The sequence below is a fragment of the Lolium rigidum genome, chromosome 4, assembly GCF_022539505.1.
Source record: "Lolium rigidum isolate FL_2022 chromosome 4, APGP_CSIRO_Lrig_0.1, whole genome shotgun sequence".
Taxonomy (NCBI): domain Eukaryota; kingdom Viridiplantae; phylum Streptophyta; class Magnoliopsida; order Poales; family Poaceae; genus Lolium; species Lolium rigidum.
The window spans coordinates 233,538,382-233,564,238 of record NC_061511.1 but is presented as its reverse complement, the minus strand read 5'-3'; the positions used below and the strand labels follow the sequence as shown (position 1 = coordinate 233,564,238).

Genomic DNA, 25,857 nt, shown 5'->3' with positions numbered 1-25,857 from the left:
CAGGTTTATCGCGACGGCCACCTCGTTTTTTAAAAAAAATTAGGCAGTGCTGCCTCTGTTGCATTAATAGAAAAGTAGTATTAGAGACTATTACAATTTTTGGATAACTCAAATTCTCAACATGAATGAGCTAGGGGAAGACGGCTGCCCTACCCGTGCCTCGCCAGAGGCTAGCTAGGTACACGTTATTTCTGGCTATAGTAGTAATGCATGTTTATAAAAACTAGCAATGTGGCCCTCGCAAATGCGAGGGCATAATTTTTAGTATGTCAGAATTGTGTGGAACAAATTTATAGTTTATTATATTCATATTCGGTGATAGCAAATTATATAGTTTTATAGTCATAGTTAATGCAAAGCTAAATGTACTATCGCTTGTGTGCTAAATATAGTTTATTATCTATAATTTGTTGATGAATTATGATTATGTCATTAAAATTTGTACTTAAATCCTTGTGAAACTCATGTGTGCAATTAGTGTATAAAAATCAAAAGGTTGATCAAACATGCATCCTTCTTCAGCTGCCTTCCTATTACGGTATGATCTGGATAATAATTAGGGTCCCCTTAATCATTGGCAAATGATGTTTGATTTTTCAAACACGTTAAAAACAAATTAGCTTATTGAGATGACATAAAAAAAGAATTTATCACTATTGAGAGACGTAGACAAAAATTTAAGTGTTTCCCTGTTATTTGTGTTGAAGACCTTTGTTTCATTGAGTCCCCCAGTTAATGTTAAACATATGTATGAGGGTTGAATCCCAGCCTTGAGTTTCCTTACACATAAGGAAAATAAAGAGGGAATTTACTTTTGTGCGAGATGTGATATTATAATTTATTTTTTGTTAGTTCAAAATTAACCCTTAAATGCAAATATAAGGAAATACCTAGGGACTGTCAAGCAGGTGGGCACTTCTTCTGTACCAAATTCATTCATACAATCATTCATGTGTTATTATTCTACTACATTTTGATAGTGGTTTTAACGACAGGCTTTGGAATTTTTTGTTGCGAGGGCTGACAATCGAACATCAAGTTTTAAATTAAGTTAGTGTCTCGGTGTGTTTCTCTGTCGTTCCGCTTGTTTGGTTTTGTTGTTTCCGTGCTATTTTGATCAGTTCGGACATATGTCTCGGTGGCAACCGTTGAGAAATTGCCGCTATGTCTATTTCAGTCTCCGAAAGCTGAGTTACACGAGATGTGTCCAGTCCAGAAAGCTCCATGTGTGAAATTATTCTGTATACTTGAATATTCAGTTCTATGTTCAATATTTAATTTGTTAGGTATTACATGTACACATCTTCTGTTTTCAGAGTTGCTCGTAGGTTTTCCCCTTAAAGTTGCCACCATATTTTCTAGTTTATAGTAGTTTCGGTGACACGCATATCACATGTGTTAGCTAAAACATGAGCGTATAGCTCAGCTGTGGTTACATATCAATCAGATTTCAACATTTTTTTATCGTCGCGCTTCGAATTTTGCTCCAGGTAAGGTTGAAATCAGCATATACCGGCCGTCAAGTTGTTTTTTCATCAATGTTTCGCTTTGGTATTAGCTTCCTCTATATGGGTATAGTTGGCCTAGAATCCATCTACATAAATCAAGTCAATAGGAATTTCTCGGTTGTAAATCCTAATTTCTAGTTAAATCCTAACTATGTATCACAAGCAGGTGTCCTTGTACAACACACAAGAAAAGGAATACAGTATATACTTTATAACCCAATATACGCTTAACATACATGTATGAATCGAACAAACGATGGATCGATCAGTTCTAGTATTCCTCTAATATTGGATAGAGACTTTCCATGTATAACTAACATGGACTAAAGTTACATGGACTTTGTTAATCTAGCACAACTCGAGTCCTGAAAACATACGCGTGATTTAAAAAACAACAATGAACCGGTCAAATCTCCTCACATCTTATCTAGTCTTATATGGACAGTAGTTTCATTTCCTAATTTGTACACACTCATACGTGTCAAACAGAATTATACATTTACATAACCATTGGACTCTTATTAAAAATATAAGAATCTAGAAATAACCTTGCCTACAAATCGAACACGTAAAAAGATAGTTCTATACGCCACTACGGGAGAATTGCCGTACGCCGACGGCCAGGCGATGTGCCGACGGCCAAATGTCGGGGCCGTCGGCACAGTAGCCTCCGGAGCGCGGCGACGAGGATGACCGTCGGCGTTAAATTGGCCGTCGGTACAGGCTGGAGGTGCCGACGGTCACCGTCGGCACAGTTCTGGCCGTCGGCACAGGACCAGTTTGGCCGTCGGCACAACTTTTTTTTCTTTTTTTTTTCACTACAGAACTATGCCGACGGTTAAACCGTCGGCATAGCTTTTTCCTATTTCTCAACGGCAGTCTTCAAAAAAGCATAACTAAATCATTCTAACTGAGAAAAATAAGTATAATATATCAAATTTTGCAGAAAAACAAGATCTATCATAGAAAAATATCAAAAATGGAATATTTCAAATACCTAAATAAATTTTCTTATAAATGAGCTATAATGTTCGAGGTTTCATGGCTTTCACACACGCCAAAAATGAAAAAATGGTCGCTCGTGGGTCGGATTAGAAATCCGCGTCCGGGGTATTGCTTACCATCCTAGGGCCCACACACGTGCCAAATATGACCTCGTTTCGGAAAATTATGCCATGTCGAGGCCGTTTCCCACCTCATTTCCCCTGAAATCCATAGAACTCCGGACGTGATAGTTCTTTTCGTGAAGGGTTTTCCAAAATAATTGCCACATCCCAGTTTTGACAAACGGAATAGTTACTATGACATATAAAATGACGCTACGCGGCTCCGTGAGATTTTTTGACTTCGCTCAAATTGCCATCTGGCCAAAACAGCCCCCCGGGACCTGCGGTATCGCCGTACCGGGCGTGCGGGTGCACCCATTCGCGAAAAAACTAAACGGACAAAAATTAGCACATATAATGATGCGTCGTAGAACTAAAAACATTTTTTCCGGAATTTACGGAGCGACGGATAGTTGAGCCCTAGTTCAAATCCGGTCGGTTTCCAGCGGATTCGGCGGGACACCGCCGAAAGCCGCACGAGTTCCCAAAAAGCTAATGCCTGCACATGTCATGTGATAGGTGGTGCGTAGGTGGTCTACTATCATCGCACGGAGGTTTCATGTCATACTAAAATGCGCCCCATGTAGCTGCTTCACAAATAAAAACCGTTCAGACACGCTAAAAATGAAAAGATGGTCGCCCGCGGGTTGGATTAGAAATCCGCACCCGGGGTCTCGCTTTCCATCCTAGGGCCCACACACGTGCCAAATATGACCTTGTTTCGGGAAACTATGCCATGCCGAGGCCGTTTCCCACCTCATTTCCCCTGAAATTCATAGAACTCCGGACATGATAGCCCTTTTCGTGAAGGTTTATTCAAAATAATTGCCGTATCCTAGTTTTGACAAACGGAATAGTTACCATGACATATAAAATGACACAACGCGGCTCCGTGAGATTTTTTGACTTCGTTCAAATTGCCATCTGGCCAAAACAGGACCCTCGGGACATGCGGTATCGCCGTACCGGGCGTGCGGGTGCACCCATTCGCGAACAAACTAAACGGAAAAAAATTAGCACATATAATAATGCGTCGTAGAACTAAAAACATTTTTTCCGGAATTTCTGGAGCGACGGATAGTTGAGCCCTAGTTCAAATCCGGTCAGTTTCCAGCGGAATCGGCGGGACACCGCCGGAAGCTGCATGGGTTCTCAAATAGCTAACGCGTGTACATGCCATGTGATAGGTGGTGTGTAGGTGGTCTACTATCATCGCACGGAGGTTTCACATCATACTAAAATGCGCCCCATGTAGCTGCTTCACAAATAAAAACCGTTTGGGCACGCTAAAAATGAAAATATGGTCGCCCGTGGGTCGGAATAGAAATCCGCTTCCGGGGTCTTGCTTCCCATCCTAGGACCCACACACGTGCCAAATATGACCTCATTTCGGCAAACTATGCCATGCCAAGGCCGTTTCCCACCTCATTTTCGATAAAGTTAACCAGATTTAAACTAGAGGTACTTGATCTATTGCTCATGATTTTTGGGTAAATTAAATTGTAGGTTCAAAATATGATATGGATGTCATATTTGTATTCCTCTTATTTTTCTGATCAATTTAGACATATTATTTGGCAAATTCGTATTTACTGATATTAATTATTCCATATTAAATAAAAAGACAAAAATTAAATCATTTAATTGTTTTTCAAATTCTATATTATTATTATTTATATATATTCATTGTTGTTTACTTAAGTAATTGTTTAGAATTCAAAAATATAGAGATGTGGCAGCACGGTCAAAGGGTTAATATGATTGATATGGTAGTATTAACAACAAGGGCGTCATTTCTTTCATGGAAGCTCATCCGAAGAGAACCAAGAAGTTAAGCGTCTTTGAGGCGGGAGTAGTGTGAGGATGGGTGACCAACTGGGAAGTTTGAATACAAGTGCAATTTGACCTAAGATTAGATGTACTAAGTGTAAGTGTGATTGTGAAAGATTAACAAGTAAAAAAGAATAAGAAGAAAATTCAAAAAAAAATAAAAAAAAATATTTTTTCAAAATATTTCTTAATATTTTTTCAAAAAAAAATTGAAAATTTTGAAATACTATGCCGACGGTTATACCGTCGGCACAACAATCTGTGCCGACGGCCAGTCTGTGCCGACGGTGATCGGGCAGTCCCCGACCGGAACTATGCCGACGAAGCTACGCCGACGGTCACCGTCGGCACAGCCTGTGCCGACGGCCTTTCTTGCTGTGCCGACGGCTGGCGGCCGTCGGCAGACTGGAGCTCTCCCGTAGTGCGCTGAGATGATATCACTTTAAAAAAACGGGCTGCCTTCTCCGAACGTTTTTTTTTTGAAGGTCTCATGTACATGGAATCCAATCTAGGCACGCATCTTAGTTTTTCTTATTTCAATTGGCATGACAACTTGACTGGTTAGGAATAAAAGAGCAAAGGCATCCTTCAGGCCAAGTCAGTTCGGAACAGATGGAAAAAAATTATGTTAACTCATCTGGTCTTATATGGTGCGGTAGTTTCCTTTTATAATTTATACATAGTTGAACGTGTCAAACAATTACGTAAATATTAGACTCTTATTAAATCCTAACCACAAATTTTAGATCTAACCATCAAAATAATTGGAATGATGTGGATTAACGGCGTGTCTCTATTTTAAACATCCGAATTTTTTTAGTATATAATAGATCAATGGAGTTGCATTCTAAAGCTCAGTTCCCATGCCGTTGAAGGTGAAAAACCAGAAAATCTAACTAGTTTTCCACGTGATAGCCAGTGCGCTTACTGGAACAGATTGAGATGGAATACAGGCGCATCGGCCACCTCGGACTCAGTGAACCATTTAAACAGGGTAGGAAGTTTTGATCACGAGGCGATCCGCGTCACAGATTATCTAGGTTGTCAATCCTCTCCATTGCATCCATCAAGCACCTCATCTTATATCTCTCTTTCAACCTTCCATCCTCTATATGTGTGAGTCTATCGTCGCCAACCGCATGTGGCTTGCGCGTGCGACCGATTTAGACTTTTTTTGACTATCTAGAACAAAAACATGACTATAATTGGGACAAATAATTGTAGCACGCAAGGAACGAATCATATCTAGACGAGCATGTAAAATTTAGTGCATGATGGGGGTGTGACGGCTGATGGAGATGGAGGAAATGGTGGCTCCCTGGCGGTCTTCTTCCCCGGCCTTCCTTCAAGGTTGATGGAGATCTTGTGGTGTCACGGTGGTAGGGCTATGCTTTGATGGAGGTGTGGCCGGCTGATGAAGATGGAGGCGGTGAAGATTGGAATGAAGTCTCTTTGGCGGCTAGGATTCTCCACTCCTTTTATAGCCTCACGAAAGTCTATTTTATGCCCAGGGAAATCCACGCACCAGATACGGCCTTCAGGCCTTCACAAATGTTGTCCAGTTTAACGAAATGTTCCCGACGGAGGGTGGTACATGCAGATGGTACGTTCACTCTAGTCATTACTCCTGCAGTAATTATGGCGCTATTTCTTCATACGAACAATGGACGAGGGATACAATAACATGGTCTTTGATCTTTATTATCTTGTGGTGGAAAAATTGACTCCTTTCCACCCTTGAAATGGCTATGTCTCAGTGCATGTAAATTCTCCATATTGCATCCCTTTAGATCCTTTTCTCGTGTTTTGTCCATAAAGGTTCATAACACCTACACACCAAAGACAAGGAAAAGTGATAAATCCTACTAGAACTACTAGTTGTGAGATTCTCTCATAAAAGCGAATCAATACTTCTAATCATATATGTAGGATAGAGTCAAACCTAGATAGAGCATGTAATGAGACAAAAAAAAAGTATGTTTATGTAGTGAAAAATATATCTCTTTTTGGACTCATCAGTAGTCCATTTGGGCAATGGGCCGAGGCCTAACCCTCGCAGCAATATGTTCATCTCACTTTGTATGGGACATTGGGCAATATGTGAGTAGAGATACATTACATGTCTTAGATCTTTTTATCTCGTTCTTGAAGATTTGATAGGTACCCGAACCTAAGAGAATGGTAAAAGTATTAAGGTTTGAGTAGAGTTAGTTGCATGATTCAACGCCATGATCAGGTGACAATATTCATGGTTTGATAGTGTGGTTATCATCTAGGGAGTAACGGTGACGTCACCAAACTTAAGACTATTGTATGATCTATCTTAATACCATGACTTCATGTGTTCCCTTGGAACTTGGGGTGGATAATTGATCCATGAAAACCGCGGAATCATGGTGCACATTAGGCCGCACTGCCCACATTATGGTGCATCTTTACCTTGACTATTATATTGTTCCTTGTGAGCTTCATATTATCTTTTAAATCCCATCAACTAACGCATATCTAGAAGAGAAAACTGAAGCCCAAACCTATTTCCAATCATCGATACACAACCAAACACAAGAAAACATTTGTCTGTAAGACAAGAGTTAAACGGAGACTAGAAGGCTCGCCTGAGTGAACTTGCACCAAAAGCGATCTTCCCGTGGATTCAATAACCTAGGATCTCTAGGAAAAAAAGCTTTAGGCTATACCTCCATACACAATGTCGGTCTTAAATATTTGAATCAAATATGCAAAGGAATCAGATATGTGATGTCTTGGTATTGGTGGGGTGACGATGCTAATCACAAGAAGATGCACTGGTTAGTTTGGTGGAAACTCCGCGTTCCCAAGAAAGATATATCGTTTACTGGTTTTGTTTAAGTCTTGCCCTCTTAGCTAAGTAAGCCACGCGCCTAGGTGATCATATCGATTCTCTATGTACTCAAGTTCTACGTGCCAAGTACTTCCCTTCTAGTGATCTTCTGGAGGCAAACTAATGAAAGGGAGCTAGTGGATTCCCAGTAGTGCCTCTCGTAAAGTCATCACTAATTAAATTCACAATTTATTGACTAAGGTGAGTGATTCTTGTTACAAACCAATGGGATGAGGAGTTAGTCGACCAAACCTTTTGGCCGTTGGATGCATTTATGATCAAATCAATTCCTACCCCTAGTCATGATAAAAAAAATGTTATGGTTGATTTTGTCGCGTGGAACTTGACAAATAACGGAATATTTACTGTCTAGACGTACTATGCTAAATGGGAGTCCAAATTTGGGAACCGTCTAAATATGGATCAAGGTCCAGGTTCAATGAATTCACATCCAATGTGGGGGATCGTTCGGGAGTTGAAAGTTGTATGCAAAGTAAAAAAGATCTTTATTTGGAGAATTATTGAAGACACATTGTCTTGACTGATTACTCTAGCAAGAAGACATGTTAAGGTCAGTGGTCAATGTCTTGAAGATGTGAGGTATCTATTATTTAAATTTCCATGTGCGAAATCAGTTTGGAAATGCCACATGTTGGATACGAAAATAGCACAGGTTGTCCTTGAATTTCTACTTTTCAATGAACAAGAAATTACACTCATTCTCAGTAAGCAAGTCCCAGCTGAAATATACACAACTATGTGTTGACATCTGTGGTTGAAAAGGATACATGCGATAAAAGGTGAGAATGTCATGCCGACGAGTAAATCCTTGATATGCATCAGTGCTCTTATCACTAATTTTTTTTGTTGCTAATTCTCCTAAGGCTAAACCAAACAATCTAGGATGGACTAGACCCCCACCCGAGTCTTTAATTATCAAGAATAAAATCATGACTATAATTGGGACAACGAAATCTAGCACATGAGGAATAAAACATATCTACATGGGCATCTAAAATTTAGCGGGCGAGCAAAAAAAACATGAAAACTAGGAATAATACCTTTGACTAAAAGGAGCGAAATCAAGGCAACGATTGGAACAAAACCCAAGTGTAAGGTGACGAATTACATCTACATGAGGAACAAAACTTCAATATGGTAGGAAGAAAAGGGAAGTACATGAGGAACAAATCATTTGATTAACTGGAACAAAATCATGACAATAATTGGGACAAAGAAATGTAGCACGTTAGGAGCGAATCATATCCTAAGGGAGGAACTGAAATTTAGCACGTGAGGTACAACAATCACGCAGACAATGACCAATATTTTTGATAATCTAAAATAAAATAACATTTACTGTTGGAAACAACAATAGCTTTCAGGAATAAATTAAATCTACACGAGAAACAAAACTGTAGCGTGCTAGGAACAAATCTATAGGTGAAACAAAATTTATATCATGGTGGAACAAACATGAATGACTAAACTTTGGACAAAAATGGTAGCATCCTAGGAACAAAATTGCACACTAACTAGTAAAAACATGACTACAAATTCGACAAGAAATTTAGCACCGTTCAGAAATAGGTCGCATCTATGTGTGTAACAAGAAAACAAATCCAGTTGAACAAAAAAGATTGCACGGTGGAATAAAATTGCAACCACACGTGGGAAAAATTTCTGACTAATTGGAAAACAATCTGTATCAACTACATGTGCAATAAATCACAAATACAGATTATAAATAAAATAAAATAAATATTTTTTAAACTTGGATGGAAAAAATAAAACTGAAGGAATACAACCCTACTAGAAAATATGAAACAAAATTAGGAAAAATAAAAGATACAAAAAAAAATTAAAGTGAAAATGAAAATAGAAATGATAATAATATAAGAAAGGACAAAACTAAACCTACACGAAAACAATGGAGCCAATGAGTGAGTGAAGGAACGGATAAAGAGAAACATAAAAGTATATGTGAAAAAGAGGGAACACGGGAAAGGAAACACCAAACAAGAAAAAAAGGAAGCTCCAACTTTATAGTATCGCTAGCAAACGAACCTTATAGGTCCGAGGCCATGGTAAAAAAAAACTTAAGTGAAACGGATGTTCATAGTGCCAGAGCACTACAAAGCATTTTTTATTTACAATGCACTATAGAGCAGTTTCCAGGGGTCACGATGATGTATATAATGCATTAATCACCGCATTGAGCCTTTTTTGGTATCTTTGCAAATCCACAAGAAACCTAATAAACCAGTATGGAGAGAGATTATTATGGTTTCTTGGGTCACATGGAGTATTTGGGAACCGTCTAAATATGGATCAAGGTCCAGGTTCAATGAATTCACATTCAATGTGGGAGATCATTCGGGAGTTGAAAGTTGTATGCAAAGTAAAATAAAAATTATTTGGACAATTATTGAAGACACATTGCTTTGAAGGATTACTCTAGCAAGAATACATGTTAAGGTCAGTGGTCAATGTCTTGAATTTGGGATGTATCTCTTATTTAAATTTCCACGTGCGAAATCAGTTTGGAAATGCCACAGGCTGGATACGAAAATAGCAGAGGCTGTCCTTGAATTTCTACTTTGCAATGAACAAAAAATTACACTCATTCTCAGTAAGCAAGTCCCAGCTGAAATATACACAACTATGTGTAGACATCTGTGGTTGAAAAGGATACATGCGATAAAAGGTGAGAATGTCCAGCCGACGAGTAAATCCTTGATATGCATCAGTGCCCTTATCAGCAATTTTTTTGTTGCTAATTCTCCCAAGGCTAAACCAAACAATCTAGGTTGGACTAGACCCCCACCCGAGTCTTTGATTATCAAGAATAAAATCATGACTATAATTGGGACAAAGAAATGTAGCACATGAGGAACAAAACATATCTACACAGGCATCTAAAATTTAGCGCGCGAGCAAAAAAAATCATGTAAACTAGGAATAATACCTTTGACTAACATGAACAAAATCAAGGCTACGATTGGAACAAGACCCAAGTGTCAGGTGACGAATTACCTCTACATGAGGAACAAAACTTCAGCATGGTAGGAAGAAAAGGAAAGTACATGAGGAACAAATCATTTGATTAACTAGAACAAAATCAGGACAATAATTGGGACAAAGAAATGTAGCACGTTAGGAGCGAATCATATCCTAAGGGAGGAACTGAAATTTAGCACGTGAGGTACAAATATCACGCAGACAATGACCAATATTTTTGATAATCTAAAATAAAATAACATTTACTGTTGGAAACAACAATAGCTTTCAGGAATAAATTAAATCTACACGAGAAACAAAACTGTAGCGTGCTAGGAACAAATCTATAGGTGAAACAAAATTTATATCATGGTGGAACAAACATGAATGACTAAACTTTGGACAAAAATGGTAGCATCCTAGGAACAAATATTAGATCTCCGCGCGGAACAAAATTTCATCTCCCGGTAACCACAAAACATCTATGTAGGAACAAAATTGCACGCTAACTAGTAAAAACATGACTACAAATTCGACAAGTAATTTAGCACCGTTCAGAAATAGGTCAGATCTATGTTTGTACCAAGAAAACAAATCCAGTCGAACAAAAAAGTCTGCACGGTGGAATAAAATTGAAACCACACGTGGGACAAATTTCTGACTACTTGGAAAACAATCTATATCAACTACATATGCAATAAATCACAAATACATATTATAAATAAAATAAAATAAGTATTTTTTTAACTTGGATGGAAAAAATAAAACTTAAGGAATACATCCCTACTAGAGAATATGAATTTTTTTTAGGAAAAACAAAAGATACAAAAACAAATTAAAGTGAAAATGAAAATAGAAATAAATAATAATATAAGAAAGGACAAAACTAAACATACATGAAAGCCATGGAGCCAATGAGTGAAGGAACGGATAAAGAGAAGCATAAAAGTATATGTGAAAAAGAGAGAACACGGGAAAGGAAACACGAACAAGAAAAAAGGAAGCTCCAACTTTATAGCATCGCTAGCAAACGAACCTTATAGGTCCGAGGCCATCGTAAAAAAAAAATTAAGTGAAACGGATGTTCATAGCGCCAAAGCACTACAAAGCAGGTTTTTTTACAATGCACTATAGAGCAGTTTCCAGGGGTCACGATGATGTATATAATGTATTAATCACCGCATTGAGCCTTTTTTGGTATCTTTGCAAATCCACAAGAAACCTAATAAACCAGTATGGAGAGAGATTATTATGGTTTCTTGGGTCACATGGCGTATTAATTATGGATAAAGTGGACGAGGAGGAAGGTGCAGAACATGGTAATAACTCAATCGTGGTCAAAAGGTTTAGTTTTTTCAAAATTATGCAAATCATCTCTGTTCAACATGAAGGTGATCTTATTGCTCACACGCTAAATTTGAATTAACATCATTTTCTCCCTAATGGCTTATCGACAACGTCCGCGTTTATTTAAACCCTACCCTTGATATCTCTTTTTTAGGTTATAAGAGCTATGTTGTAGGTTATGAACTTAACAAATCACCTGGCTAGGGTCTATATGCTGGAACCATCCCAGCAAGGGTCAACATCCTAGGCTTGGAATGGATGATTGTATTTATCTAGATTTATTCCACGTCAATGAACCATCTACCTACAAGGACCCTAAGCCTCCTGGGCAGCAAGGAATAATACTAGATCATCGGACGAGGTAATTTTTTCTAGACCTCGGTGGGGCGGAATTTATATAAAGTTTTATGTATTCGATATATTTGCGATTTTTTGGTTTCTTGTTACTATGGTATGCTTCCGAAGCTGTAGTTAAGCGTTGAAGTAAATATGTGCCTATTAGAAGATTAGGACCGGGAAACAAGAAGTTGTAACAAGAAATGAATAAACTTGAGCAAGAAAGAAGAGGATTTTGAAGAAAAGAAGATATAGCTGCAGTTGCATTTGACGGATATCGTCCATGCACAAAAACATTAAGGTGGATGAATCAATTGCAATTGCAAATTTAGAATCATGCATATATATGTACCTTATTACGTTTTTTTTGGGTCAGATTCATCATGCGTTTTTGTGATTTGTTCTTTTATTTAAACTTATTATGAATAGAAAGCATAGAAAAAATTGCTCCAAAAAGAGAAAACGAGGCCCGAAATAATGCAGACCCACACCTACCGCAACAACTAATGTTCGCCCTGGTTATGTAGCGTGGTTTTCACGCTATCTTGTGTGCCAAACATCCCGGTAGATCGTATGTGTTGAGCAAAAAAAATAGTCCACACACCTTCCCTGATGCAGTCAAGGAACAAATCCAATGTTGTGTTGATGGTACAACCCCCTTTCATCGAGTGTTTCTGCATCTATAGAAAATGTCTCCAACATTCTCAATAGTCCTTAGTTCTTGTTCAAGAGGGAGCCATTTAAATTCCAGTGACATATGATCCACCAATGTGTTTTTAAATTTTCGGCAAAACCCATGAATATTTACACATGTGCATTTCATGCGATAGGACCTTCAAAAAACCCACAGAAGATAAAATATCACATGACATTACATTCTCCACCTCAAATGAAGTGTTGCTCATCTATCTGGAGGCACTGTTGTAGTTGCGCCACCACATCGGTCATTGTAGGCCGCTGAGTAGAATCTTGCGCTGTGCACTTGAGCGCGACATCTGCAACCTTCCAGACGCTATTGACATCATAGTTACCTGACATGCGAGCATCTACAACTTCTTCGATGTTTCCCTTTGCAAGACGTTGCCGGACCCATTGGATGATATTGGTTGGTTCTGGGCATTGCAGTATGGGTTGTTGTCCTGTGATCAGCTCCAACAACACAACACCAAAGCTATACACATCACTCTTCACGGAGAGCTGCATGGCCACCGCATACCTACATGCATTTGTGTTTTATAGGTTAGTTAGTGAGCTATAATCATCGGAACTGTCAACAAGGAAACTAGAGAAGATGGTAATAGGGTGGTAAAGCATCATATACTCAGGGGCAATGTAGCCTTTTGTGCCAACTAATCTGGCAGTGGACACTTGGCTATCACCATCCCGACTGAAAGCCTTGAGCAATCCAAAGTCGGCGACCTTGGCCTCGAGATTTGCATTCAACAGGATGTTGGATGTCTTCACATCTCGATGCACGAAGGCGGGGCTGCATGACGTGTGCAAATACTCAAGCCCTGCAGGCACATTCACATAACACCATTGTAGAAGATGTACATTAATTTCCAGAGAAACTAGAAGATGTAAGGAACATGCCAAAGATGGAATCCAAGAATACCTCGTGCCGATTCCACTGCAATACGGATCCTCTGTCTCCAGGTTAATGATCTTGCGTTGTGATCTTTTCCTACAGAAAATCGTAGGGTTTTGTCAGTAACTCAGCATGATGAATTGCCCAAGATCTCAAATGATTCCGGCATCTGACGGGATTCACACGAACCTCTGAGTTTGTCTTCGAGGTTTCCTTCCGACATATGCTCGTACACAAGTGCCATGTACTCCCCGTCCTTGCAGTAACCGACCATGGACACAAGATTCTTGTGATGAATCTTTGTCAAGGTCTGCGCCTGAGTAAGAAGAAATGGGAATGTTACACATGTTGACTCCTCTAAAGTTACTTGCAAACTAGTGAGTAAGTATACTAGACTAGACGTTAATTACCTCTGTCAGGAACTCTCTCTCGCCTTGACCAGACGAGTGAGATCGCAGCTTGACCGCCACCTGGGTGCCATCGGCCAAGAAGCCATCGTAGACGCAGCCGAAGCCTCCCCGCCCGAGTACTGTCTTGAAGTTGTTTGTTATGGCTTCCAGCTCCCTGTACGTGAACCGGCGGTTGTCCAGCTGCAGCAGACTGTGCCGGTCGTCGACATTCCTTGAGCGCGGCTGTGCGTCGCCTGCCTCGTTCTGTGGCTTCACAATGCCGTTTCCTGATCATTCAGGACATGAGTAACAAAGAAACTCCAAGCATTATCCATGCCATTGCTGTTTGCAGTTTTTTCCTGCTCATGTGTTGACACCTCCTCTCACCTTGCTTTTTTCTCTTTCTTAAAAGCAGTAGAACTGCTAGTAGTCCTGTTACCACAACCGCAAGTATAGGAACCACAATGTACACGGCAAGCATAGACTTGCTCTTTTCTTTTGTGCGCTGACAAGAGCTGCTGTTGCTGCAGAGGTCTGCGTTTTTGCCGTACCTATGAAGAAGAATTGTAAATTAATTTTGGCCAACTGGCAAGTATACTAGCAGTAACACTGAGGACTAAAATGGGGATGGAGAATTGGAGATACAAGATTGGATAACCTCAGAGTAAGGGAGCCATCTTGAATCCTTTTCATGAGCCCGGATGGGATGGACCCATTCAGCTGGTTACCAGTCAAATCTCTAAGGGAACAACATAGAGTTCATAAGTAGTATTCGAGATTAGGAATTGAAATCTATTTTGATCTGGCATTTTTCTACTGTTTAGTATGTTTATCAAAAGTTTGGAGTAGAAGTTCATATTTCAGGAAAAAGCTCTGATTAACCTTGAAAGTATGCACCGATAATATTATTCGATCAAAGACAACATGCATTAATGGGGGATTAGGGATTGCTTACAGCACCCCCAGGAAGGGTAGTTCGGAAAAAGAATTTGGAATTGATCCTGTAAAATTATTGTATGACAGGTCCCTGAATAAACAACAATATGATTTGTGAGCTAAATAACTAACAAAATTGGTTGTCAAAAATGGGTTTAGTTTTCCTACTTACAAATATTTGATTTCTTTGAGGTTGGCGAAATAAGACGGTATACTTCCGCTCAAACCGCCGAATGACATATTTCTGCAGAAAGAGGGGATTAATGGTTTAGAGTTCAGACTTCCAAATTCATTGTAGGAGAAGCTGGATGATAGGAAAATGAACTCGGACTTACAGTCTTGTGATTCTGGGAGGCATAGAAATAGCATAGCTGCAGCTCAACCCATCCCACACAAAAATTTTGGGAGCGCACGGGTCACCTGCCCAGTTCTTCTTCACCTGATACTTAGCCTTGATCGCACTCATGGCCTCAACTGTCCAGTTTTTTTAAGCAACACAGAAGACATCGCACACCAGTACCTTATCAGATCATGTGCATCGAACTATAAACAAAGATTAAAAATGCTAGTACTTGTCAACTGTACTCAGCTAGTTACCATCCTTGGAGTCCGTGGCGAGGTTGGCCGTGGAGACGACGGTGAAGACCTCGGCGGCGTTGATTATCGGCGGCAGGGTGGAGTTGGCGGTGGCATTGAGGGTGAAGTTGTATTGGCCGCTAGAAACCTGGTGGGGCTCGCTGTTGAAAAAGATGTCGGAGATGAGGTACTTGGGCGTGTAGGGGGCCTTGCTCCAGAGCACGGTGTTGATGGTCATCTCAAACTGGCGCAGGGCGTCCCCGGCCACGACCTCGAGCTCGGCAAAGAAGACGATGCCGATTAAGCCCGGTTCGGGATAGGCATGGTTCGGCACGGCGCTCCACGGCAGCTCGATGGTCCTGGTCCTGGACCCGTTGCGCGGCGCGATGGCGGTCTGCATCACGGCGGAGGGCACGTGGAAACGGAGGTCTGCCGACCCCAGCACCTTCTCCGGCGTCGATATCTCCGTCCAAGCCTCCGGGTCGCTCCACGGGATCCACACGCGGTCGTATGGATCCTCCGGGTAGCTGACCAGCAAGAGCTCACAAGAAATTTAGGCCAAATGTTTGATCAGAAGCTCATTAGAAGAAGTGTGTCATAGACTCATAGAGTCATAGCATATACTTACCGGACGAGAGAGAGATCACTGACGCCGAAGTTGGTCCGTTCAACGAGGACCAGCGCCTGCGTGGCGTTGGCCTGCGCGTACAGCTTGTTCGTCATGGGCCGCAAGTCCAGGCCGGAGATGAAGGGCGTGCCGGAGCCGGTATCCACGAGGCAGACCTGCACATACTCGCCCGGGACAAATGCGATGACCTCGGCGATCTGCGCCGTGCCGGGTCTCGTGATGTTCACGGTCGTCCAGAAGTTGACGCCGAGGTGGAGGTCGAAGACGGGGAGCCGGTTGAGGCTGTCGTAGTTTCCGTATATGAAGGTGGCGCGGATCAGGTACTTGGACCCGGCCGGCGCAGGGGCGGGGATGGTGTAGCAGCTCCGCTTGGCGCCGGGGAAGCTGCGCACGTTGAGGTAGCGCTTCGAGTAGGATGGGGCGATGTACTCGGCGGAGATGTTGTGGTTGGAGCCGGCTTCGGTGAAGGCGCCGTCCGGGACGTACGGAAGCTTGGTGGCGGCGTCTACGTAGCTGCCGGCCTGCTCCGGCAGGCCGCAGTCGATGCTGATGAAACCGGTGCTGTCGGGCACGGGCTGCTGGCAACGAACTCCATGTAGCACGCCGGCGAGTCCGAGCAGGAGAAGCCATCGCCGGACTGTCATTGCCCCCGCCTGCCGCTTAATTTGGTCGATGATGCACTGGGATAGGTACGCGCGCACATGCCGCCGCTCGACAACTAGCTAGGACTAGTATATACTAGGCTTCGGTAAATTAACTAGGCTGTGACCTCAGCTCGATAGCCGCAAATCACTAGCCATGCATGTCAGCGCAACGATCGATCCCATGGAGTGATCCTGCACCATAGTCCATGTGCACAAGATGAGTTTGTCAATGGCATCGCTCGCTACGCAGTAGCTACTACAAGTAGTAGTTCAGTCATCGTGTAGTGTAGTACGTCTGACTTTCCCCATCTCCACTTGCAGTGACAGCTTCCTAACTAGCGCGTATAATATTGATGGGACTTTTCTTTCGAGAGTACACCAAAGGCGTAATATATTTTTATAGAAGCCAGAATTTTAGTACAAGACGACTACAATTCGCTGCGAACAACGAGTGCAGAACGAACTCCACACCGGCTAATCCGAAGACAGCCAACACCAAAGTTACAACTACAACACAGAGAACCGATCCAAAGATGATCATCAAAGCCACGTCTCGCTCCACACCGGATACCTCCAGAGATCAACACCTGCAAGAGAACTCTCCTTGTCAACGCACCATCAAAGAAGAAGTTGGCGGGACTAGGTCAGCCTCCAAAAAAGGCGTCGTCTTGGACTCTCCGACGACGTCGTACATAGCGCCCCGGAAGATCAACCTTGGACAATGACGGATACCGGAGGAACGCAAAGAGAAACAGCATGCCGTGTCTCCAACCGCAAAGCTCCCAACAGAGGAACGACATCAAAATGCCGCCAATGCGCCGGTTTCACTCCAAACCTAGGCTTTCGCCCGGAGACACCACCAAACCAATGCGGAAGCAGGGAAGTGTCGGCACACCTCAACGACGCCTCCAAGGAGGGAAATGACGCCCACGGGCACCGTCGCCGCAGGCACCGGCAAAGTGGGCTAGACTTTGTCCGTAATGCCGCACACCGCCCATGCTGCCCGCCGGATTGGGGCCGCTGATCTTGTTTTCCACACCGCCGCCGCCACAACACTTTGTCATCGCAGCCTCACCATGGTGCTCCACCAGCTCCCGGCATGGCCAAGGAGAAAACGCTCCCAGCTCCACCTCCAGCCCAGACGGCGAACAACAGCAGGCACCACCAACCCTCCGGGCTCCAGCAGGATCAAGTCGTCATCGCCCTGTGCTCAACCTTTTTATCCTGTAATTTTCTCGAGTTCCAAACTGAACGTCGAGATTGATCTTCCCTAGCGGGTAACTTGGCTTGTCTGGTGTGATTCCATGGAAACGTGTGTCGGTTGGTTTTAAGTTTGCCAAGGATATGTTCATCTTCCTCAATGTATCTGCGTACATGAGGTTTAAATTGCTGCCTCCATCTATGAATACTCGCGAGACGTCGAATCCTGCGGTCACCGCTGGTAAGATCAAAGCTGATTGCCTTGGTCGAGGGACTTGCTGCGGGTGGTCCGCAATGGTGAAGCCAATACCCTGTCCCGACCAATTCAGGTACTCAATTGTTGGTGGAGGCATCTTCTCTGCCATAAAGACCTGTCACGAAATTACTTTTTGAGCTCTGTTTGATGGCCTGGCCTTCTGAATCATCGACACCGCACCGTTGGTGTCAATGTAAGGAGGCGGTTGTGGTGCTGCCGCTATTCGTAACTGATGTCGATTTTCGTCCGTGATCGCGGGAGGAGGTGGAAGGTGAATCTCACTCCTTGGCCCCTGAGGGTTTTTGTTTGCTACCTGTGCGTTGGCCAGCCCCGCAAATCTGTTCAGTGCCTGGAAAGTTCGGCAATCCTTTTGCAAATGTCCCGACTGCCTCTTCCCATTGCTATCGAGATAGAAGTGCATCTGACATGGTTCGTTCATCGTATCTTCGGGAGATATGTATGGCCTCTGGAACCTTGGACCATTATTTTTCCTGTTAGGGCGTGGACTATCTCTGTAATCGCTACGTTGTTCTCCACTTTTTTGATAATCATCCCGATTATTATTTCCGCTATTTTCTAGGAAGCCGGCCGATATTTGGCCGGGACCGTCATAGTCGGAATATTGGCGAGAGAATCATCGTCTATTTTGAATGTTTCGATTGTTCTCCTCAGGCGACCTATGCCGTTTATTATGAACAACATCTTCTCCATCAGCCCAGCGATTCGCTATTTCCATCAATGCTGCTATGGTTTTTGGATTAGTCCTTCCCAAGTCCTCGATGAAATCTTTTCTTCAGATCCCAGCGACAAAAGCATCTATTGCCCTCTCGTCAGATATGTTTTCTGCCGAGTTTTTAATGATGTTCCGCCTCTGGATGTACATCCTCATCGACTCATCATACTTCTGTCGATAAGCTCTCAATTGTTCTATTGATGCAGGTTTCTTGCATGTTGACAAGAAATTATTCACGAACATATCCTCAAAGGTCTCCCAGCTATCGATGGATCCAGGTGGTAGCTTCTTGATCCATGATCGTGCCACACCACTCAAATACACCTGGATGCTCTGCATGGCAGTTGCTTTTGTTCCACCTGTCAATTTCACTGTTTCCAAGTAGTCGACTAGCCAATCCTCCGGATCTTGCAAACCATTGAACTTCTTGTAGTTATCGGGTAATTTGAAACCAGACGGTACCCGCGTTTTGCGAACTCGTCGAGTAAAACAAGGGAGTCCGCACATCTCCTCCTCGTCAACCTCTGGTGACTGCTGACGTTCTCTCCTTTCTTGGCGCGCCCTGTCGACCCGCGCCTGTGTCATTGTATCTCTTGCCGATGTTCTTTGGGGATTCTGAACCACCACTGTAGGTCGTGGACTATTTTGTCTTGCGGCACCTTCTGGAGGTGTGCTTGTTCCTGCAAACGCTGTCCCCATGACTCCGACTCCTGCCATGGCCATGTTATACAATGCCTCTCTTGGATCCTGGGGGTGGCCTGTTCGCCTGTATGAAGGCCTGTATCGCCATATATCCAGCTTCCGGTGTTTTGGGAATAATGTTTCCTCTTGTGTCTATTGACATAAAAGACATGTCGAGGTTCTGGATCAGATTCTCCTTCTCGGCTTCAGGTATGTTCTGCAGCCGCGATCTTCCCATATTACGAGCATCTCTGTGACTATCTCCCGAAGTTCCTGATTGTCGGCTCAGCTCTGCCCTTCTTTGGCTTGACGCAGAAGTTGTGGCCTTTCTCCTATTAAGCTCAGCTGTCTACTTTTCAAGTTCTCGTCCAGCACGGGCGAGTCTATATTGGTATGCTTGTAATTCTTCTACCGTAGCAGTTGTATTCATCGGCTCTGTACCGTCCATGGCTTTTGCGGCTCTGTCCCAAGCCGCTTGCGGAAGTTGCACCCTTAGTCGCGGTGTAGGCCCGACATATTTGGTGCCCAAACCTCGCATGAGATCAGCAGGATCGACGTATGGATTTTCCACATCGTCGAAAGCCTCTGACGTCTCCTCCGGGCGACCTGCTTCTCCAACTACATAAACTTGATGATATTTTGAAGCTATGTCTTTGTTGGGACTGGTGACACCGTCGTACAGATCGGTGAAGACCTCCCGAAAAGAAGTAGATTTGTCGATGAAGTTGTAGCTGTCGACGCTGTCTGAATCGCTGCTTATATTGGAGTCCGCAAACGACTCGAAGGACATGCCGCCGAAGATCTTGACGAGTTCTCCGCTCGATGACGACTTGTCGAAGGGCGGCGACGAGATTTCCTCGGCGTCGATCTTGAATGACGACGACGATTCCGAAAAACCGGAGTAGGCCGCCGACAATCCCGACGAAACCGGAACCTCGAGGCGATGCGACCCCTCTTTTCCGACGCGGAAGTGGAACCTCCCGAACGTCATCTCCATAGACTCCTCCAGATATGCATATGCATCCACACGGGAGGGCGGGTGAGGAACAAAATTGATGATACGTCTCCAACGTATCCATAATTTCTGTCGTTCCATGCTTGTTTTATGACAATACTTACATGTTTTGCTTGCACTTTATAATGTTTTTATGTGTTTTCCGGAACTAACCTATTAACAAGATGCCACGATGCGCGTTCCTGTTTTCTCGCTGTTTTTGGTTCCGGAAAGGCTGTTCGGGCAATATTCTCGGAATTCGACGAAACGAAGACCAAACCTCCTATTTTTCCCGGAAGCATCCGAACACCGAAGAAGAGTCGGAGAGGGGCCGGAGGGCCACCACACCATAATGCGGCGCGGCCTGGCCCGGGCCCGCGCCGGCCTATGGTGGGGAGCCCCAGGTGCCCCCTGCGCCGCCTCTTCGCCTATAAAATCCCTTTCGACCTAAAAACACAAGTACCACTTGACGAAACTCCGTGAAAGACTCCAGGGGCGCCGCCACCATCGCGAAAATCCAATTCGGGGGACAGAAGTCTCTGTTCCGGCACCCTGCCGGGACGGGGAAGTGCCCCGGGAAGCCATCTCCATCAACGCCACCGCCTCCATCATGCTCCGTGAGTAGTTCCCCCATTGACTACGGGTTCTAGCTGTAGCTAGTTGGTATTCTCTCCCCCATGTACTTCAATACAATGATCTCATGAGCTGCCTTACATGATTGAGATTCATCTGATGTAATCGGTGTTGTGTTTGTCGGGATTCGATGGATTGTTACATTATGATTGTCTATCTACAAAGTTTATGAAGTTATTGTTGCTGCAATCTTGTTATGCTTAATGCTTGTCACTAGGGCCCGAGTGCCATGATCTTAGATTTGAGCTCTATACTTATTGCTTAGATTGTATCTACAAGTTGTATGCACATGTCACCGTCCGGAACCAAAGGCCCCGAAGTGACGAAATCGGGACAACCGGAGGGGATGGCGGTGATGTGAGGGACACATGTTTTCACCAAGTGTTAATGCTTTGCTCCGGTGCTCTATTAAAAGGAGTACCTTAATATCCAGTAGTTTCCCTTGAGGCCCGGCTGCCACCGGCTGGTAGGACAAACGATGTTGTACACGTTTCTCATTGCGAGCACGTATGACTATATATGGGAATATGCCTACATGATTAATGATCTTGATATTCTGTCTTAATGCTATTTCAATCCTATCAATTGCCCGACTGTAATTTGTTCACCCAACACTTGTTATTGGAGAGTTACCACTAGTGTAGATAGCTGGGAACCCCGGTCCATCTTTCATCATCATATACTCGTTCTACATGTCATTGGAAGTAGTATCAACTATTTTCTGGGTGCCATTGCTCTCATATTACTGTTACTGCTGCTGTGTTACTGTTACTATTGCTCTCATATCACTGTTACTTTCACATCACCCTTGTTGCTAGTGCTTTTCCAGGTGCAGCTGAATTGACAACTCAGATGTTAAGGCTTATAAGTATTCTTTACCTCCCCTTGTGTCGAATCAATAAATTTGGGTTTTACTTCCCTCGAAGACTGTTGCGATCCCCTATACTTGTGGGTCATCAAGACTATTTTCTCGGCGCCGTTGCCGGGAGGCATAGCTCTACTCATAAGTTCACCTGGGGAGTACACTCTACCTCTCTCTCTGTTTTATTTTATTTTGTTTTGCTTAGTTTACTTTTCTCTAGTTTATTTGTGCTTAGTTTATTTCTGTCTAGTTTTATTTTGCCTAGTTTACTTTTGTCTAGTTTCTTTTTGTCTTGTTTTATTTGTCTCATATACCCAAAAATCCATAAAAATTTGAAAAACCAAAAAATTAAAAACTGCTGTTATGGGAGAACCAACAACCTACTTGGAGCTTATGGAATGTTATAATTGTTATAGAGAATCAAGAACTGGTAAAATAATGAGTGCTATGATAGAAAAATTGAATACAATTGCTAAAATCTTGCTTAAACGCCATGATATAAACTCGTTGCTCTCAACAGGACACTAAACATCTTAAATTTCAATGTGGCTTTAGTGAGGAATTTTTTATTAAGAGCTATAATCGGAATTGCTATATTCATTATGGGTTCGAAGAGGTAGAACAATTTGTCTTATTTATGGGAGCCTCCGAGATAGAATCCTTCATGGTTGAGAATTATGAAACTTGTGTTGTTTGTAAGGACCTTAAAGATTATGTCTCTACTATCCTTAATTCTTGCATAGAATGCTACAGTAGGAATCCTTATATCCTTGATTATAAAGAGAGACACATTAATGCACAAGAATGCACTCACAATTTGCAGGAACCGGTGGAAGAAGAAATTGATGAACCCGAAAGCTCATTGGATGAAAAAGAGGAGGAAATTGATGAACCCGAAAGCTCATTGGATGAAAAAGAAGAGGAGAGCGACGAACAAAAGGAGGAAGAATGGATTAGCTACCCATGTCAACCTTCCGATGAGAGTAACTCTTTATCTCTCACACTATTTGATTGTCCTCCATGCTTACCTGAAGAGGTTGAATGTTATGTTCCTGTGGATTCTCTTGAAATAGTACCTATGAGTAATACTTGTGAGAATGATTATGCTACTCGTTATCTATGATAATCCATGCTACTTTGATAAATCTTATGATAATGCTTTGTTTGTGCCTCGATGTCGAAATGCATGGTACTAAAGAATTTTGTTTGGCAAATGTCTATGATAAAGCTCTAGATGATGGTCATATGTTACTTGATAATATTAATTGTACTACTAATGAAAATGGGATTGGAGAGTTCTTGACTTATTCTATGAGTCCCATATCTATTGAGATTGATCAACTACATTGTTATATTATTAATAAAAGTAAGTTTGAAAGTTTTAATTCCACAATTCTTGAACTTGATAAAAATTATGTGTTTGGAAATCATGAAAAGTATGCTGCATGTGATAGTTATATTGTTGAGTTTGTTCATGAAGCTACTGAAAATTATTATGAGAGAGGAAAATATGGTTGTAGAAATTTTCATGGTACTAATACACCTCTCTCTATATGCTGAAATTGCTGAAGTTATACTTGTTCTATCTTCTTATGCTTGTCACTTTGTTCTTCATGAATTTATTTGTGTACAAGATTCCTATGCATAGGAAGCATGTGAGACTTAAATGTGTTTTGAATTTTCTTTTTGATGCTCTCTTTTGCTTCAAATAATATTTCTTGGGAGTGCATCATTAAAACTGCTGAGCCCATCTTAATGGCTATAAAGAAAGAACTTCTTGGGAGATAACCCATGTGTTATTTTGCTACAGTACTTTGTTTTATATTTGTGTCTTGGAAGTTGTTTACTACTGTAGCAACCTCTCCTTATCTTAGTTTTGTGTATTGTTGTCAACACCCGGATTTTTAAGTCCAGATGCCTATTATGCCATACATCGCAATCCCAGGAATATTGTTGTTGCGAGACATAATAGTTGAATATCATAGAGTCATCATTTATTACAACACATAATCGTCTTACAAAGGTAGATCACATGATCCAATATTACAATAGTAGTTGATCTATCGATCAACGAACATCACAAATAGCGGAAGCGAAGTAGTAGTGGCTATCTAATCCACAGGCCAACGCTTGACGTCAGGAGCGGTCCTAGTTGTCGTAGACGTCCTGCTGTCCACCTTCCTCGTACTGCTGTTCACCTTCATAGTCTGGCCATTTGAATAGCCAGGGACAAAGCCATGAGTACTTTTTAAAGTACTCGCAAACTAATACTAGTGTAAGCACTATTAATTTTAGTAAGGGGATACTAAGCTCTAGGTTTATTTGCATAAAGCCAAGTTTATTTCATAAACATTTAGTAAAGATGCTTGAATCACTAGACTAACTCAAGTGGGAACATTAGTGTCATTCCCACAACTTGGTTGTGTTTTCATTCCAATTCACCATTCACCTTTCCAAATTTAAAACACAAGTCATATGTCACCTTTTTAAAAATGGTCTGATGACGGAACAGTATGGCCTTTCCAACCGTCCTTAACCGTGGACGCGGCTATTCGAATAGGTTTACACTCTGCAGAGGTTGTACACTTGTGCCACAACTTTTGATTACATCCGTCAGGGGTAACCCTGAATAATCGTAACTCGAGTACGCGGATCATCAACCATAACCTTTCACTTACATATCCTAGTATGAGCACCTCTCCCCATGAGCTTGGCCTCCCGGTGAAAACCGCAGTCAACCCGGGAACTGCACAGGGCTTGGGCCGGACATTCACCTCATCTTTAACGTCGTTTCTTTTGTGTTGTGGGGGCAGCTTTTGGGCATAACCCCGATGACGCTTGTTTAGAGGGAACCCATACTAAGACACATAAACTTCCAGTTAAGCCCTACCCATAATCAGGTATTGTGGGGGTACTCGTAAATTGGAATGGTATCGCATCCGAACCCAACCATCAGTTTTCGTAAAATTTCACCAAGTCATTCACCAGTCATATTCACCTTCAAAATCTTTCAATAGAATGACTCATCATTCCAAGGTTTTCAAAGTCATTGGTTTTCACAAGTTCCCATCTCTAATAGTCAATTTTGATCTTTAGCACTAGCAACTAGTTATGAGGGGTGCTAAGTAACCTGGATTGCTCTAGGCTAAGTTTCATACTCTTGCACTACTCCATAACTAAACAAAGTGAATCATGAATCAAAAAGTAACTTTGATAAATAACTCAAGTAAAGCTTTGATAAACCAAAGTCAAAAACTTGTAAGGTAAAAACTTGGGCTAGGATCATTAAGCATAAATAAAAGGGGGATGAGGCTTTGCTCTTGTAGAGCTTTGCCTTAGGGTATCTTGCAAGAATATTAGCTTGCAATATTATAACTTGCATTAGTCTAGCTTGCATTGGTAATAGCTTGCCTTGGTTGGTGTATGGATCAAAATGTTCCTCCTTCTTCTCCGTAGATGTGCTCGTCGTCCCCTTCGTAACCTTCGGTACTAGCGTCTATAAACGAATACGAGGACACAATCACCACCCAAACTTGCATGCTAGACTAAACACACCAAGGATTTGCACAAGCCTATTCTAGCATCACATTTTACTAGCATGGTGATTTACTTTGTTTTATTTTAAAGAAAAATAATTTCCTCTCATTATAATTATTTATTGGTATAGTTCTTTAATGCTTTGGAGGAAATAGTTTCCTCTCATTGAATCTTATTAGGATTTAATCTCTTCAACCAATAATAAGATATGAG

At 42.2% G+C, this 25,857-nt stretch overlaps 1 protein-coding gene across 1 annotated transcript; it reads right to left on the bottom strand.

Annotated features, from left to right (window-relative positions):
- Positions 1-12,872: 12,872 nt before the first annotated feature.
- On the bottom strand, positions 12,873-16,748 carry LOC124648423 (senescence-induced receptor-like serine/threonine-protein kinase). The gene is made up of 12 exons (XM_047188194.1): positions 16,105-16,748; positions 15,498-16,003; positions 15,236-15,374; positions 15,073-15,144; positions 14,920-14,991; positions 14,623-14,703; positions 14,352-14,515; positions 13,986-14,251; positions 13,765-13,891; positions 13,603-13,671; positions 13,309-13,501; positions 12,873-13,203 (listed from the first exon to the last, which is right to left on the bottom strand). The coding sequence occupies exons 1-12, from the start codon at positions 16,746-16,748 to the stop codon at positions 12,873-12,875; spliced, it is 2,664 nt and encodes an 887-aa protein (XP_047044150.1).
- Between the last annotated feature and the right edge of the window lie 9,109 nt (positions 16,749-25,857).